The 20076-nt window shown below is 37.9% G+C and overlaps 1 protein-coding gene across 1 annotated transcript in view; it reads right to left on the bottom strand.

Moving 5' to 3' along the window:
• LOC113803187 (uncharacterized) overlaps positions 1–12434 on the bottom strand; it is a 12579-nt gene extending 145 nt beyond the window's left edge. Inside the window, exons 1-4 of the mRNA XM_070117250.1 lie at positions 12320–12434; positions 8299–8445; positions 4737–4858; positions 1–3 (exon numbers count right to left, since the gene is read on the bottom strand). The exon at positions 1–3 is cut by the window's left edge and continues 145 nt beyond it. Coding sequence (XP_069973351.1) covers positions 1–3; positions 4737–4858; positions 8299–8373 — 200 coding nt within the window. The 5' untranslated portion in view covers positions 8374–8445; positions 12320–12434. The remainder of the gene's footprint in view (positions 4–4736; positions 4859–8298; positions 8446–12319) is intronic.
• Between the last annotated feature and the right edge of the window lie 7642 nt (positions 12435–20076).

Genomic DNA, 20076 nt, shown 5'->3' with positions numbered 1-20076 from the left:
AGCCTGGGATTTGAAAAGAGAAAACCGTTAGGAAATTTGAAGTGATTTTAAAATAGCAAGGCGGTAGAAAAGGTTTAAGTTAATGAGAAATACAAGAAAACCGTTAGGAAATTGAAGTAAATTAAAGATACAAAGACGTTAGAAATTTGAAATAAGTGAGGAATACCAGAATAGGTTTAAATTTATGAGAAATACAAGAAAACCGTTAGGAAATTGAAATGAATTAAAGATACAAAGACGGTAGAAAACCGTTAGGAAATTGAAATAAGTGAGGAATACAAGAAAATACAAAGACGGTAGAAAAGGTTTAAATTTATGAGAGATACAAGAAAACCGTTAGGAAATTAAAGTGAATTAAAGATACAAAGACGTTCGAAAACCGTTAGAAAATTTGAAATGAATTAAAGACGTTAGAAAAATTTGAAATAATTTTAAAATACAAAGACGTTAGAAAAGGTTTAAATTAATGAGAATTACAAGAAAGGCGTTTGGGAAATAGAAATAAATGAGAAATACCAGAAAACCGTTAGGAAAATTGAAGCAAATTAAAAATACAAAGACGTTAGAAAAGGTTTAAAATTATGAGAAATACAAGAAAACCGTTAGGAAATTAAAGTAAATGAAAAATACAAAGACGTTCGAAAACCGTTAGAAAATTGAAATAATTTTAAAATAGCAAGACGTTAGAAAAGGTTTAAGTTAATGAGAAATGCAAGAAAACCGTTAGGAAATTGAAGTGAATTAGGAATACAAGAAAGACGTTAGAAAAGGTATAAGTTAATGAGAAATACAAGAAAACCGTTAGGAAATTTGAAATTAATGAGAAATACAAGAAAGACGTTAGAAAAGGTATAAGTTAATGAGAAATACAAGAAAACCGTTAGGAAATTTGAAATTAATGAGAAATACAAGAAAGACGTTAGAAAATTGAAATAATTTTAAAATACAAAGACGTTAGAAAAGGTTTAAATTAATGAGAAATACAAGAAAACCGTTAGGAAATTTGAAATGAATTAAAGATACAAAGACGTTAGAAAACCGTTAGAAAATTGAAATAAGTGAGGAATACAAGAAAATACAAAGACGTTAGAAAAGGTTTAAATTTATGAGAAATACAAGAAAACCGTTAGGAAATTGAAATAAGTGAGGAATACAAGAAAGACGTTAGAAAATTGAAGGAAATTAAAAATGCAAGGACGGTAAAAAAGGTTTAAATTAATGAGAAATACAAGAAAACCGTTAGAAAATTGAAATAATTTTCAAATACAAAGACGTTAGAAAAGGTTTAAATTTATGAGAAATACAAGAAAGGCGTTAGGAAAATAGGAATAAATGAGAAATACAAAAAAAAAGAAAAAGAAAAATAGGAATGATTGAGAAATACAGTAAAGACGTTAGAAAAAATAGGAATAAATGAGAAATACAAGAAAGGCGTTAGAAAAATAGAAAAAAAGAGAAATACTAAAAGAATAAAAAGGGGTAAACGTAAGAGGAATAGAAAAATTGAGAAGTACAAAAGCAATGAAGAAAAAAAGGGTGAAAGTAGAAAAAAAGGAAAAATAAATGCAAAAACATTGAAAAAGGAAAGGAAATAAAAAAAAACATGAATAAATAACAAAGAAAATAGAAAAAGGAAAATAAATACAAATCAAATGAAAAAAGAGAGAGAACAAAAATTAATATAAAACAATGAATAAGAGAAAGAAAACAAAAAGATAAAAGAATAGAAAGAAAAGGGAAATAGAAAAAAAAGTGAAAAATAAAGAGGAAATAAAAAAGTGTGTAAGAAAACAAATATAAATAGACAAATAATAAACGAGGAAATAAATAAGAAAATAAAATCAGAAGAAGAAAATAGAAAGAAGAAGAGAAGTAAAACAGAGTAAGAAAAGGAAATAAAGGAAAGAGAAAAAAGGAAAACAGAAATATAAAAAGAAATAAAAATAAACAAGGAGAAATGAAATAGAAAAAAGAAGTGAGAGAGAGAAAAAATAAATATAAAGAGAAAGAGAAAGAAAGAAAAAAAGATCGGTATGAGTTTAGAAAATTTGATAAAGGTTTGAAAAAAAAATAATGATAACAAAAAACAAGACAAAGATATTTAATGATAATAATAAATAAATGTGTGTGTGTGATCGTGTGCGTGTGCGTGTGCGTGTGCGTGTGTGCGTGTGCGTGTGCGTGTGCGTGTGATCGTGGGCGTGTAGGTGTGTGTATTTGAGTGCGTGTGCGTTTGTGTCCATTAATGTGTTGTTAGATTATAATTCTACACTTACATTTGAAAAGAATATTACCCCTAGTATTATAAAAATTGTATCTATTAAAAAATGAAACGCGTATAGCAGAAATTTAAGAGACAAACACAGGAAATCCACTTTCAAGATAAATATAATAGTTACCCATCAAATATCAAAGAAAACCACAGTAAAAGATGAGAGGGTAACTAGCTTATATTTCTCTTTACACTTTCAGACAAGGTAACTAGCTTTCATTCTTTTTCCGATGCACTTCCTGACAGAGTAACTAGTTTATTTTTATATACAGTTTCTCCCTTTTTTATTTCACACTAATCAAAAGCTTCAGGAATAATGACTAATATCAATATCATCATATTTACCCACGAGACCAACACGTAATGAAAACAAACTGTCAAATATAACCAATATAACCGATGTTCTGAAGGAAAATTCACAATACTATCGAAAAAGCACATAAACAAATGATTTTTAATGACATTTCCTCTTCAAGATATACATTAAAACAACTAAAAGAGTCGAAAAGGCAAGTAATACATTTTAGCTACAATTCTAAAAATGAATAATAAAAATATATATATAATACAAGTTAATAATCTACATTTCAATGCAATTTCTAAAATATATGTATTCTAAAGCTAAAGTAAAGCCACTGAACACATCTCGTAACTATTTTGTTTTCTTTTTAATGAAAGAAGGGTCAATGATATTCCAGATTTAAAAACAGTAACTAATTCTCCGTAAAGTAAAAAAAAAAAAAAAAAAAATACTCTTCCATTATGATTATCCCAAATATTATTCACAAAACAACGTACTTTACGAATATTTTAGGCTCGAGGTTAACAGATAAAATAATACGTTAAGTTAATTAAGTTAAATTATGTTAATTAGCATTTCAGACGAGAAAAGTACTGTGCATTAGCTCCATTTCCCTCAATTTACTCATTTCATTGTCAAGACTAAATCACGGTTTGTGAAACGTGACGATATTTGCGCTAGAAAATGTCCGAAAAGATTGCCAACAAATATAAAAAATAAATTAATAATGAAAATGATAAAAACAATAATAATAACAACAATAGTAATAACAATAATAATGATGATGATGATAATAATAATAATAATAGCAATATTAACAAGAGCAATAATATTCGTAATAATGATAATAATAATAATAATAATAATAATAATAATAATAATAATAATAACAATAATAAAAATAACAATAACACTAATAATGATAAATAATAACAGTAATAAAAGTTGAAACTATTCGTTAAGAGTACCAAGTTGCACACAACAATGATAATGATAAATACAATTAATAAAATCGGATAATCCCGACTTTTAAAGAGAATCTCCCTGTTTAGGAAAAACAATTGACAATAAATGCATGTTAATTTCCTTAATTAATTCTCTGACTAGTAAACTATGAAAGGCTGAATCAGTAGCAACTCGAGGTGGTGTCATGGCCAACACGTAATAAAAGACAAACTGTCAAATATAACCAATATAACCGATCTTTTGAGGATTGTTCGATGAAAATATAACCATTAATAGAATTATATTCCATCCTTTTTTAAAACTTAAGAGACCAAAATGATCCGTAACTTTTGTGACGTCATCAAAATAAACCCCATGTGCCGTTTTCTTTTCCAAAAATAGAATCAGGCGCCGTCAAGACACCTCCTCGAGATGCTACTGACCTAGCCTTTCTCCTAGTAAAATGTAGCTGCCAAAGAATCTCATTTAACAAATTCGTGTTGCAATTGCACTAGAGCGAGGGTAGAATCAACACAGCGTGTATACCATTAGACAGATTGATAAAGTAAAAAAAAAAAAAAAAAAAAAAAAACTGTTCCACGACCTATACCTTGGAATCTATTTCATAAGAGAAAGAAAAAAAGAGAAAAAGACAGTATTAATTATCCTATGATGTATGAATCGATATAGCATATACGAGATCAGCAAATATAATACTGAATGAGATTTTTTAAAAACCCATGAATAAAATCAGTTAGTAAACCCATTCACAATCTATTGCTAATTTAGCAGGCATGATAACGAAATCAGTTAAATATTTTCCCCTTTAACACGTTAAATATTGAATATTCTGCACCTTATTTTTTCATTATCATCATTATCATTATTAAGATTTTGATTAATTATCATCATCATCATTTTCACCATCATCATTACTTTCTTATTATCATCTTTTATATCAATATCATTATCATCATCATCATCTATATTATCATTATCATCATCATCTATATTATCATTATCATCATCTATATTATCATCATCATCATCATCTATATTATCATTACCATCATCATCATCTATATTATCATCATCATCACCATCATCTATACCATTATCACCATCATTATCACTACTATTTCCGTTACTATTATCCCTACTACTCTAACTACTCTATTCACTACTTCTACCAAATACCAAGACACCAAAACCCCGTACATGAGTCCGGTCGAAGCCAGTCCGGAGACGAGCCATGACTGCAGGTTGGGGAACATGAAGAGGAGACCCAAGCCAGCCACCAGCCCTCCTGTCACGACCGTTGGCATGGCGGCGGAGAGGCTCTGAGGAGGAAAGAGGGTGGCGGTTATTTTTAACGGCTTTTTTTAAATTTGACTTTTTCATCCATGGGTGAGGAGGAAAGAGGGTGGCGGTTATTTTTAACGGCTTTTTTTAAATTTTGATTTGATTTTTTTAAAAACTATGGGTGGGGAGAAAGAATGACGGTTATTTTTAACGGTTTTTCCTTTGCTTTATTTGCGGAATTTTCTTAGTCTATGGAGTATGGTTTATGAATAGATTTATTATTATTATTATTATCTTTAAGGCTACTAATACCGCTTTGAGATTTGTTAGTATTGTAGCTGAGAGGCTCTGAGGAAGAAAGAGGGTGGCGGTTATTTTTAACGGCTTTTTTTTTAATTTGATTTGATTTGAATTTTTTTTATCTATGGTTGAGGAGGAGGAGGGTGGCGGTTATTTTTAACGGCTTTTTTAAAAAATTGATTTGATTTTTTTTTTTTATCTATGGGTGGGGAGGAAGAGGGTGGCGGTTATTTTTAACGGCTTTTTTTAAATTTTGATTTGATTTTTTTTTTAACTATGGTTGGGGAGGAGGAGGGTGGCGGTATTTTTTACGATTTTTTTTTATTTCTTCTATTGTTGAGGAGAAAAGAGGGTGGCGGTTATTTTTAACGTTTTTTTTTTTAATTTGATTTGATTTTTTTTTTTTTCATCTATGGGTGAGGAGGAATAAGTGGCGGTTATTTTAACGGGTCTTTTAAAATTTGCATTTGATTTGCTTTCTTCATCTATGGTTGAGGAGGAAAGAGGGTGGCGGTTATTTTTAACGATTTTTTTTTTCTTCATTTATGGTTGAGGAGATAGGGTGACGATTATCTTTAACGATTTTGATTTTATTTGCGTTATTTGTGGAATTTTCTTTGTTAATGGAGTATGGTTTATGAATAGATTTTATTATTATTTTTTTTTTATCTTTATCTTTATCTTTAAAGCTACTAATACCACTATGAGATTTGTTAGTACTGTAGCTGATAGGTTCTGGTTGAGGAGAAAGAGGGTGACGGTTATTTTTAACGGGTTTTTCAATTATTTTCTTTACTTTTTATGGTTGAAATGTAATGGGATGGGATTTTCGTATTTAATTACCGCTTGAGAGGGTGACGGTTATTTTTAACGGTTTTTTCTCTTATTTACTTTTTTTTTTTCTTTATCAATGGTTGAAATTTGATGGGATGGAATTTTCGTAGTTTGTTGATTATCGTTTGGAAGGGTGACGGTTATTTTTACCGTTTTTTTTAATTTGCTTTCTTTATTTTGAAATGTAATAGGTTGCAATTTCGTAGCTTATGGTTAATGGGTTTGTGAATAGATTTTTTTTTTTATTTAAGGCTACCTCTATGACTTCTGTAGTTGATATATTCTGGTCGAGATGTTATGGCGGTTATTTTTAACGGTTTTTAACGATTTTTTCTTATGTTTGAGATGCTAAAGGATGGGATTTTCTTAGTCTGGGTTATGGTTTGAATAAATTGTTATATTCTAGTATACCAACACCGTTGTGATGACCGATAGACTAATTGAAAAGAGAGTTGGTGTCGGTATTTTTCAACGGTTTTGACCTTTCACTTTGATGAATGACCGAAAAAAAAACGGAAACAGAAGGGAAATTGACAATATTGAAAAAAAGAGACATAAAAGATAAACAAATGAATTATAAAAAATCAAATAAAAAATTTGAAAAACAATTGAAAAAAAAAACAATGTATAAAAGCTAAACAAATAAATAAAACATTTGAAACCCAATTGAAAATAAAGAGAAGATATAAAGGATAAACAAATAAAAAATGAAAAAAACAAATAAAACATTTGCAAACCAATTGAAAAAATAGATATAAAACCTAAACAAATAAATAATAAGTAAAAAATCAAATAAAACATTTGAAAACCAACTGAAAAAAGAACAGAAGATATAAAAGCTGAACAAGTAAATATAAAATAGAATAAAACATTTGAAAACCAACTGAAAAAAAATAGAAGATATTAAAAGCTAAACAAACAAATAAATAAATAGAATAACACATTTGAAACCCAACTGAAAAAAAGAGAAGAGAAAATATAAAAGCTAAACAAATAAATAATAATAATAATAAAAAAAATCAAATAAAACACTTCAAAACCAATTAAAGAGAGAACAAATAAATAAATAATAATAAAAAAAATCAAGCAAAACACTTCAAAACCAATTAAAGAGAGAACAAATAAATAAATAATAATATAAAAATTAAATAAAACACTTCAAAACCAATTAAAGAGAGAACAAATATATAAATAATAAAAAAAATCAAATAAAACACTTCAAAACCAATTAAAGAGAGAACAAATAAATAAATAATAATAAAAAAAATCAAGCAAAACACTTCAAAACCAATTAAAGAGAGAACAAATAAATAAATAATAATAAAAAAAATCAAATAAAACACTTCAAAACCAATTAATTAAAGAGAGAACAAATAAATAAATAATAATAAAAAAATCAAATAAAACACTTCAAAACCAATTAATTAAAGAGAGAACAAATAAATAAATAATAATTAAAAAAATCAAATAAAACACTTCAAAACCAATTAATTAAAGAGAGAACAAATAAATAAATAATAATAAAAAAATCAAATAAAACACTTCAAAACCAATTAAAGAGAGAACAAATAAATAAATAATAATAATAAAAATCAAATAAAACACTTCAAAACCAATTAAAGAGAGAACAAATAAATAAATAATAATAAAAAAATCAAATAAAACACTTCAAAACCAATTAAAGAGAGAACAAATAAATAAATAATAATAAAAAAAATCAAATAAAACACTTCAAAACCAATTAAAGAGAGAACAAATAAATAAATAATAATAAAAAAATCAAATAAATCACTTCAAAACCAATTAATTAAACAGAGAACAAATAAATAAATAATAATAAAAAAAATCAAATAAAACACTTCAAAACCAATTAAAGAGAGAACAAATAAATAAATAATAATAAAAAAAATCAAATAAAACACTTCAAAACCAATTAAAGAGAGAACAAATAAATAAATAATAATAAAAAAATCAAATAAAACACTTCAAAACCAATTAATTAAAGAGAGAACAAATAAATAAATAATAATAAAAAAAATCAAATAAAACACTTCAAAACCAATTAAAGAGAGAACAAATAAATAAATAATAATAAAAAAAATCAAATAAAACACTTCAAAACCAATTAAAGAGAGAACAAATAAATAATAATAATAATAAAAAAATCAAATAAAACACTTCAAAACCAATTAAAGAGAGAACAAATAAATAAATAATAATAAAAAAAATCAAATAAAACACTTCAAAACCAATTAAAGAGAGAACAAATAAATAAATAATAATAAAAAAAATCAAGCAAAACACTTCAAAACCAATTAATTAAAGAGACAACAGCCCACCGCACCTGTATGCTCCGGCCGGTCTTCTCGACGGCGCTGGCGGAGTAGGCGAGGCCGCCGCCCACGAAGGTCATGGCCATCCCGAAGACGTCCACGGCGGAGGACACGCCCGTCACCACGCCCCTCACGATGTTGGGGATGAACGAGACGATCTGTGGGCGTGGGCGTGGGTGGAGGGGAGGGGGAGGGGAGGGGGGTTAGTTCAAAGGGTTGAAGGGTTTGAGGGTGGCTTTTGTTGTTGTTGTTGTTGTTGTTGTTGTTGAGACGGAGAGTGAAGTTGTCCGTTTGGGAAGTTTTGTTGGTGTTGAAAGGGTGTTGTTGTTTTTTGTTGGTGTTGAAAGGGTGTTGTTGTTTTTTGTTGGTGTTGAGAGGGCGTGTTTTTTTTTTTTGATGTTTGGAAAGGGTTTTGATGGTATTAAAAGAAAAGTGTTACTGGTGGTGTTGTATTTAAATGTAGGTGTTGTGATTGTTATTTGGAAATAATGTTGCTGGTGTTAAGAGTCGTTGGTGTCAAAAGGAGAGGGGTTATTGATGTTATTGTTTGTTGTTGTTGTTTTGACATTTTTGCGTCTGCTTGGATTTTTGTTGGTAAGCGAATTTTTTGTTTTTGTTTTTTTACTTTTATTGCTTTAAGACCGTTACATCTGTTGGGTATTCCTGTTATTGTAAAAGGAGACGCAATTTATCTTTTTTATTTTACTTTATTTATTTCTATTTTTTTCCTGTGATTTTAAAGAGAAATTCATCTGCTGGTGAAGTTAGAGGCGATTTTTGTTCTTTTTTTCTACTTTTTGTCGGCAAATAAGAGAAATTTAAACATTTTGTCGGTAAAACTATAATTTTATCGGCACATAAAAGAAATTAAAACATTTTCTCAACAAAACATTAAGACTACAAACCCCGCTTCTTACACCTCAATAAAATTAATTAGATTCACCAATTAAACGTCATGATTATTCACTCATCGTAAAAAAAAAAGATTATAAACCAGCTAATTAATTACTCTACTCGAGTGCTTTAATGTGTGCCCAAGTAAAGTACGTTCTGACAAGCAAGCAAAGTTGCTTTTGTTGAATACAAGAATAATCTGGCTTTGATTAGTATCTGAAAATAGATATATGTATGTATAGGTATAGATATATATATGTATAGGTAATATATGTATAAAATATCTATAGATGTATGATTTAGACAGCTGTGTCAATGTGATATTTTACATGGATTATAAACTATATACTTTTACATGATTTAAAAACTGTATCTTATTAAATTTAGATATAATCTACTTTATATAATCTATATACTGTATTCTATTATTCAATCTATAGCCTTTATACTTTATATAATGTATATGACTTACTTTATTCAAATACTACAATGCTGTTCACAAAATTACTGATCACAAAGTTTATACATCAATTTCAACTTATTCTTTTTAGCATTTTTAGTTTAGTTTAGTCCTTTATTTACCTAACTACACAAACATGGGCAAGCTGTGGTACACTTGATGCATAGTCAAAGCATTATATATTAGTATTACAGTGGAACTCTAGATCATAACATTATTACGATCTATAATATAACATCTAAAAGAAAAGAACAACCATATAAATTTATACGATCTACATAATTTAAAAGAAAAGAACAACCAGTAATTTATCTACTCATCTACCAGGCCGGCGTAGGGCTTGGGCGTGGAAAAGGGCATTGTAACATGTGATATGTGGTCATGCGATGCCACATTCCAAATTTAGGACACAGCATAAGCACATCTTCCAAGACACCCGATGACAACATGTAGTTACGTAGTTCTCCGTACCTCATGCTATGTGGTCTTAAAGGCTGTAGTACACGACACTTAGAGATGCTTGGCCGAAACATGGCACAAAACACCCATAGATTTACCCCAGTGGGTTCCTGCACATCCCCCCCCCCCCGTAAGGAAAGCTGTTTCGCACTCTACAACTGGAACAACCGGAGATTCGCACTCTACAACTGGAACAACCGGAGATTCGCACTCTACAACTGGAACAACCGGAGATTCGCGCCTCTCTCACGCCAACCTTTAACAACAGCGGCTTGGGACAACCTACAACATTATCTACAACCTGCTCTTCCCTGAACAACATACCCTTCCCACACATCCAGGGACACAGCTTACAAGCTTAACCTACAACTTGGATTTACCCAGGACCAAGAATTGCCCTACAACCTGAACAACCTACCCTTCCCACACAACCAAGAACTTACAAGCTTAACAACCTACAACCCGGACGATTCACAACCTACAACCCGAACGATTCACAACCTACAACCCGAACGATTCACAACCTACAACCCGAACGATTCACAAACTACAACCCGAACGATTCACAACCTACAACCCGGACGATTTCCAACCTACAACCCGGACGATTTCCAACCTACAACCCGGACGATTTCCAACCTACAACCCGAACGATTCACGACCTACAACCCGAACGATTCACAACCTACAACCCGAACGATTCACAACCTACAACCCGAACGATTCACAACTTACAACCCGAACGATTCACAACCTACAACACGAACGATTCACAACCTACAACCCGAACGATTCACAAACTACAACCCGAACGATTTACAAACTACAACCCGAACGATCTACAACCTACAACCCGGACGATTTCCAACCTACAACCCGGACGATTTGCAACCTACAACCCGGACGATTTGCAACCTACAACCCGGACGATTTCCAACCTACAACCCGGACGATTCACAACCTATAACCCGAACGATTCACAACCTACAACCCGAACGATTTACAACCTACAACCCGAACGATTTACAACCTACAACCCGGACGATTTACAACCTACAACCCGGACGATTCACAACCTACAACCCGGACGATTTCCAACCTACAACCCGGACGATTTCCAACCTACAACCCGGACGATTCACAACCTACAACCCGAACTATTTACAACCTACACTCCGAACGATTTACAACCTACACCCCGAACGATTCACAACCTACAACCCGAACGATTTCCAACCTACAACCCGAACGATTTCCAACCTACAACCCGAACGATTTACAACCTACAACCCGAACGATTTACAACCCACAACCCGAACGATTTACAACCTACAACCCGAACGATTTACAACCTACAACCCGAACGATCTACAACCTACAACCCGAGCGATTTACAACCTACAACCCGAGCGATTTACAACCTACACCCCGAACGATTTACAACCTACACCCCGAACGATCTACAACCTACAACTCGAACGATTTACAACCTACAACCCGAACGATTCACAACCTACAACCCGAACGATTTACAACCTACAACCCGAACGATCTACAACCTACAACCCGAACGATTTACAACCTACAACCCGAACGATTCACAACCTACAACCCGAACGATTCACAACCTACAACCCGAACGATTCACAACCTACAACCCGAACGATTTACAACCTACAACCCGAACGATTTCCAACCTACAATCCGAACGATTCACAACCTACAATCCGAACGATTCACAACCTACAACCCGAACGATTCACAACCTACAACCCGAACGATTCACAACCTACAACCCGAACGATTTACAACCTACAACCCGAGCGATTCACAACCTACAACCCGAGCGATTCACAACCTACAATCCGAACGATTCACAACCTACAACCCGAACGATTCACTACCTACATCCCGAACGATTCACAACCTACACCCCGAACGATCCACATCCCACAGCCCGAACGATCCACAACCCACAACCCGAACGATCCACAACCCACAACCCGAACGATCCACAACCCACAACCCGACCGATTCACAACCCACAACCCGAACGACCCACAACCCACAACCCGAACGATCCACAACCCACAACCCGAACGATCCACAACCCACAACCCGAACGATCCACAACCCACAACCCGAACGATCCACAACCCGAACGATCCACAACCCACAACCCGAACGATCCACAACCCACAACCCACAACCCCGCCTACCTGCCCTGCCAGCGACGCCGTGGAGGCCAGCGGGTACAGGAGCACGGAGAGGTCCCTGGGCCGCCGCCTCGCCGCCCGCGCCGCCCTTCGCAGCTCCCCGGCCTGGCCCTCCTCCTGCCGCGGGCGCCACTCCGAACGATCCACAACCCACAACCCGAACGACCCACAACCCACAACCCACAACCCGAACGACCCACAACCCACAACCCGAACGATCCACAACCCACAACCCGAACGATCCCCAGCCCACAACCCGAACGATCCACAACCCACAACCCGAACGATCCACAACCCACAACCCGAACGATCCACAACCCACAACCCGAACGATCCACAACCCACAACCCGAACGATCCACAACCCACAACCCGAACGATCCACAACCTCCAACCCGAACGATCCACAACCCACAACCCGAACGATCCACAACCCACAACCCGAACGATCCACAACCTCCAACCCCGAACGATCCACAACCCACAACCCGAACGATCCACAACCCATAACCCCGAACGATCCACAACCTCCAACCCGAACGATCCACAACCCACAACCCGAACGATCCACAACCCACAACCCGAACGACCCACAACCCACAACTCCGAACGATCCACAACCCACAACTCCGAACGATCCACAACCCACAACCCGAACGATCCACAACCCACAACCCGAACGATCCACAACCTACAACTCCGAACGACCCACAACCCACAACCCACAACCCCGCCTACCTGCCCTGCCAGCGACGCCGTGGAGGCCAGCGGGTACAGGAGCACGGAGAGGTCCCTGGGCCGCCGCCTCGCCGCCCGCGCCGCCCTTCGCAGCTCCCCGGCCTGGCCCTCCTCCTGCCGCGGGCGCCACTCCGAACGATCCACAACCCACAACCCGGACGATCCACAACCCACAACCCGAACGATCCACAACCCACAACCCGACCGATCCACAACCCACAACCCGAACGACCCACAACCCACAACCCGAACGACCCACAACCCACAACCCGAACGATCCACAACCCACAACCCGAACGACCCACAACCCACAACCCGAACGATCCACAACCCACAACCCGAACGACCCACAACCCACAACCCGAACGATCCACAACCTACAACCCGAACGATTTACAACCTACAACCCGAACGATCCACAACCTACAACCCGGACGATCCACACAACCTACAACCGAATGATCCACAACCCACAACCCGAACGATCCACAACCTACAACCCGGACGATCCACACAACCTACAACCCGAACGATCCACAACCTACAACCCGAACGATCCACAACCCACAACTCCGAACGATCCACAACCCCAACCCGGACGATCCACAACCCACAACCCGAACGATCCACAACCTCCAACCCGAACGATCCACAACCCACAACCCGGACGATCCACAACCTACACCCCGAACGATCCACAACCCACAACCCGAACGATCCACAACCCACAACCCGAACGATCCACAACCCACAACCCGGACGATCCACAACCCACAACCCCGCCTACCTGCCCTGCCAGCGACGCCGTGGAGGCCAGCGGGTACAGGAGCACGGAGAGGTCCCTGGGCCGCCGCCTCGCCGCCCGCGCCGCCCTTCGCAGCTCCCCGGCCTGGCCCTCCTCCTGCCGCGGGCGCCACTCCGAACGATCCACAACCCACAACCCGAACGATCCACAACCCACAACCCGAACGATCCACAACCTACAACCCGAACGATCCACAACCCACAACCCGAACGATCCACAACCCACAACCCGAACGATCCACAACCCGAACGATCCACAACCCACAACCCGAACGATCCACAACCCACAACCCGAACGACCCACAACCCACAACCCCGCCTACCTGGCCTGCCAGCGACGCCGTGGAGGCCAGCGGGTACAGGAGCACGGAGAGGTCCCTGGGCCGCCGCCTCGCCGCCCGCGCCGCCCTTCGCAGCTCCCCGGCCTGGCCCTCCTCCTGCCACTCCGTCGCGAGGCCGCCGAGGAGGGAGCCCCCAACGTCGGCAGGGGGGGGGGGGAGGATGGGGGGGGAGGGGGAGATGGGGAGGAGAGGGGATGGGGGGGAGGAGGAGATGGAGGAGGGGGAGGGGTGGTAGGGGGTAGGGGGGATGGGGGGAGGAGAGGGGATTGGTAGGGGGTGGTAGGGGGAGAGGGTAAGGGGGTGGTAGGGGGAGAGGGTTAGCAGGGGAGAGGGTGGGGGTTGCCAGCGGAAAAGGGTGTGGTAGGGGGAAGGGTGTGGTAGGGGGAGGGGGAGAGGGTGGGGGTGGGGGAGGGGCAGAGGGGGGTTGGTAGGGGATGGTAGATGAAAGGGTGTGTGGGGTAGGAGGAAGGGGGAGTTGGTAGGGGGTAGGGGGGTTAGCAGGGGGAGAGGGTGGTTGGCAGGGGGAGAGGGTGGGGTTTGGTAGGAGGCGAGAATAGCGACATAAATTCACAAGTTCATAGACCTACATATATGCATACATAAATACATAAGTCTACATAAGCCTACATAAATACATACATACATTAGCCGATATAAATACATACATAGGCCTACGTAAACATATACATAGACCTACATAAATACATACACAGGCCCACAAAAATACATAGGCCTACATAAATACATATACAGGCCTACATAGATACACATAGACCTACATATATACATACACAGGCCCAAATAAGTACATACATAGGCCCACATAAATACACACATACACAGGCCTACATAGATACATAATTAGCCTATAGAAATGAATACATAAACCTACATAAATACACACATAGGCCTACTTAAATAAACACATACATAGGCCTACATAAATACAAACATACACAGGCCTACATAAATAAACACATACACAGGCCTACATAAATACAAACATACACAGGCCTACATAATACAAACATACACAGGCCTACATAAATAAACACATACACAGGCCTACATAAATACAAACATACACAGGCCTACATAAATACAAACATACACAGGCCTACATAAATAAACACATACACAGGCCTACATAAATACAAACATACACAGGCCTACATAAATACATAAATACACAGGCCAACACAGATACACATAAGCCTACATAAACACAAACACAGACCTACATACAAATACACACATACAGAGAATGAAAGAAGAAAAAAAGGAAAATAGACAAAATTAATTAATTAAACTGACTTACCATCCTCAGCCTCTGACTCCTCCCCCACTTCCTCGACCACGCCCACATCCCCGCCCACGACCCCGAGAACCAGAAGCGAGAGGACGAAAAACATCCATTTCCTGCGAATAGGATACGTTAGGATAGGATAGGATAAGAGGGAGAGGGAGAGAGAGATAGAGGGGGAGAGAGAGGGAGAGGGGGGAGGAGACAGAGAGGGGGGGGGGAGAGAGAGGGGGGGGGGAGAGAGAGGGAGAGGGAGAGGGAGAGGGGGGGAAGGAGGGAGGGAGGGAGAGGGGGGGAGAGGGAGGAGGGAGAGAGGGGGAAGGAGGGAGGGAGGGAGGGAAGGGAGAAGGAGGGAGGGAAGGGAGAAGGAAGGAGGGAGGGAAGGGAGAAGGAGGGAGGGAAGGGAAAAGGAGGGAGGGAAGGGAGAAGGAGGGAGAGAGAAGGAGGGAGGGAGAGGGAAGGGAGAGGGAGGGAGGGAAGGAGGGAGGAGGAAGGGAGGCACGGACGGAGAGACGAAGAGAGGAAGGGAGAGATGGTTGGATGGATGAAGGAAAGGAAAAGGGGAGGAGAGAGAGATCCACCGTATCCTGCGAATAGGAAAAGATAGGATAGAGGAAAGAAGCAAGAGAGGGAAGGAGGGAGGGAGGGCGGAGAGTGGGGGCACGATGGCGGGAGAGGAGGGATGGAGGGAAGGAGAGGGAGAGGGAGAGGGAGAGGAAGAGGAAGAGGAAGAGGAAGAGGGAGGGAGAGAGAGAGAGAGAGAGAGAGAGAGAGAGAGAGAGAGAGAGAGAGAGAGAGAGAGAGAGAGAGAGAGAGAGAGAGAGAGAGAGAGAGAGAGAGAGAGAGAGAGAGAGAGAGAGAGAACGAAAGGGTAGACTAGTATGGATAGATAAATAGAGAGATAGATAGATAGAGAGAGAGAGAGAGAGAATGTATTTTCATATGTGTATCCCTATCTGTTTGTATGTGTGTACGTGTATGTACGTATGTGTATACATTTCTGTTATGTGTGCTCTGAAAGCATATGGATGGAAACGTAATCTACAGATATATATGTAAATAACAAAAATAACCAAAAGAAAACGAACAAGAGGGCAGACTTATCTATTTACTGTCTATCTGTTTAATTGAAAGACACCAACATACATCATGTATACATGTATGTATATTTCTGTGTGTGTGTGTGTGTGTGTGTGTGTGTGTTATATGTGTGTGTGTATTATATGTGTGTGTGTGTGTATTATATGCGTGTGTGTGTGTATTATATGCGTGTGTGTGTGTGTGTGTGTGTGTGTGTGTGTGTGTGTCTGTGTGTGTGTGTGTGTCTGTGTGTATTATATGTGTGTGTGTATTATATGTGTGTGTGTATTATATGTGTTTGTGTATTATATGCGTGTGTGTGTGTGTGTGTGTGTGTGTGTGTGTGTATGTATGTATGTATGTATGTATGTATGTGTGTGTATGTGTGTGTGTATGTGTGTATGTATGTATGTATGTATGTGTGTGTATGTGTGTGTGTGTATGTGTGTGTGTGTGTATGTGTGTGTGTGTATGCGTGTATGTATGTGTGTATGCGTGTATGTGTGTGTGTATGCGTGTATGTGTGTGTATATGCGTGTATGTGTGTGTGTATGCGTGTATGTGTGTGTATGCGTGTATGTGTGTGTGTATGCGTGTATGTGTGTGTGTATGCGTGTATGTGTGTGTGTATGCGTGTATGTGTGTGTGTATGCGTGTATGTGTGTGTATGCGTGTATGTGTGTGTGCATGCGTGTACGTGTGTGTGTATGCGTGTATGTGTGTGTGTATGCGTGTATGTGTGTGTATGCGTGTATGTGTGTGTGTATGCGCGTATGTGTGTGTGTATGCGTGTATGTGTGTGTGTATGCGTGTACGTGTGTGTGTATGCGTGTGTGTGTGTGTGTATGCGTGTATGCGTGTATGTGTGTGTGTATGCGTGTATGTGTGTGTGTATGCGTGTATGTGTGTGTATGCGTGTATGTGTGTGTATGCGTGTATGTGTGTGTATGCGTGTATGTGTGTGTGTATGCGTGTATGTGTGTGTATGCGTGTATGTGTGTGTATGCGTGTATGTGTGTGTATGCGTGTATGTGTGTGAATGCGTGTATGTGTGTGAATGCGTGTATGTGTGTGTGTATGCGTGTATGTGTGTGTGTATGTGTGTGCGTATGCGTGTATGTGTGTGTATGCGTGTATGTGTGTGTATGCGTGTATGTGTGTGTATGCGTGTATGTGTGTATGTGTGTGTGTATGTATGCGTGTATATGCACGTGTGTGTATGTGTGTATATGTGTGTGTGTGTGTGTGTGTGTGTGTATGTGTGTGTATGTATGTGTATGTGTATGTGTATGTGTGTGTGTGTGTATTTATGTGTGTGTGTGTGTGTGTGTGTGTGTGTGTGTATTTATGTGTGTGTGTATTTATGTGTGTGTGCATTTATGTGTGTATGTATATGTGTATGTGTATGTGTGTGTAGATTATGTACATTTATTGTATTTATGAGTGCAATCGGGAACATGTATGAGTAAACTATGTATGTATCTGTATATTTAGGCTATATTCATTAGTGTCTGTGTGTATGTTTATGTATTTATCTGTGCATATGCATGTGTATGTGTATATATACATAGGTTGTGTATGTGTCTGTATACGTCTGAGTAGGCAATGTGTGTTTGCATTGGTTATGTATATGTGTGCATGTATGTGTATTTATATGTGTGTATATGTGCATGTATATGTGTATGTATATGTGTACGTATATGTGTATGCATATGTGTTCATGTGTGTGTGTTCATATGTGTGTGTTCATATGTGTGTGTGTGTGTGTGTGTGTGTGTGTGTGTGTGTGTGTGTGTGTGTGTGTGTGTGTGTGTGTGTGTGTGTGTGTGCATATTTATATGTATGTGTATGTGTACATGTATGTTTGTGTATGCATATGTATGTTTGTGTATGCATATGTATGTTTGTGTATGCATATGTATGTTTGTGTATGCATATGTATGTGTATGCATATGTGTGTGTGTGTATGCATATGTATGTGTGTGTGTGTTTGTACGTTTATGTTTGTATATGTATATGATATGTATGTTATGCATGTGTATTCCTATGTGTATGTATATGTGTATCGGTATGTATGTGCACTTGTGTATGTAATGGTTAAGCGTATATGCATATGTTTATGTATGTATAGGTCATATGTACATGTATATATATTATAAAATATGTGAAAGCGTATGGGTATGTAATTCATATGTGTATGTACATGTCTGTATAGGCTATGTATATTCGTGTATGTATAAGCTATGTGTCTGTGTGTGCATGTGTATGTATAATCGCCTCTATGTACAATCGACTGTGTGTACACTACCGTCTATGAGTGTACAATCACATATGAGTATTTGTATGTATATATGTATATGGGGTTAGAGGGGGTATATATATATTTTTTTTTAATTGCAAAAAAAAGGACAGAAATTGGGGGAAATGACAATAAACGGTAACAATAAACAAACAAAAATAAAGTACTTGCAAACACGGATAATATTGCCTTTAGAAGCTCCACTATTAATAGAAAATGTATTCTGATCATGTTTAATCTTCCCGAAAAAAAAAAGAATTAATAATGTTGCTTATAACGTAGGATAAATTGTATTAATATATTACATACTTCGCTTCTGTGTAAAGAGGAATTTCTGATTGGCAACACCTTCTAATTAAGCTTAAATGGAATAATTTATTCTTATTAATCCTAGATGTATCAAATATAACTAAATATATTTTGGGAATAACTTCGTTGTTTTTTAGTTTTTAAGTTTCTTAGAATCACTCGCTCTCTCGTTTGCATATATCATTTTTCGTCTAAAAGGCGGCTGTATGAAACTTGACCTGTACCTAAATTTCTATATACATCCTTCATATTAAGCCTAAATCATTCTAGCGGAATCTAAATTGGAATATATACGTAGCATTTGAAGTCGAGTATGAATTCTTTGTCAAATAACTTCCGTAATTTCGACTGGCGATGTAATTACAGTAGAATACCAGTTTGTTAGATAAATTTTGTTAGATTCACTCCTTCTGTCGTTTCCATAAAACACCAAATCACACCAAATCACACCAAAATCACAAGAATTTCTGTTCTTTTTTCCGCACCAGACCATACATGCCACCCCACACCTTTCTCTCCGAAACACATAGATGAAAAGGAACCACACATACCAAAACCACACACCGTGTTTCTCTCTCCGTTGACCCAATAACACCACCGCTTGTATACCACGTTCAATCCCCTCACCTTGCTGTTCCCATTCTTACGTCGAGTCCAAACTGGTATTAATTTATTACATCCCACGGTCGTCTTCCCTCCACCCTGCCAACCGCTGCACTAACAACAACATTACGTCCACACACATACATACACACGAACGTATACAGGTACGTACATAACCACGTACATAGTCAAGGGAAACAGGGTCCCAAACGAGCGGTTTGTTTCTATAACGATTCTTAAACAGCTGTTGGGATGTTTAACGATAAATTATAAGAAATGAAGAT

Source organism: Penaeus vannamei, chromosome 40 (genome assembly GCF_042767895.1).
Source record: "Penaeus vannamei isolate JL-2024 chromosome 40, ASM4276789v1, whole genome shotgun sequence".
In the NCBI taxonomy this organism is placed as follows: Eukaryota; Metazoa; Arthropoda; class Malacostraca; order Decapoda; family Penaeidae; genus Penaeus; species Penaeus vannamei.
The sequence above is the reverse complement of the archived record's forward strand: the minus strand, read 5'-3'. Positions and strand labels throughout refer to the sequence as shown.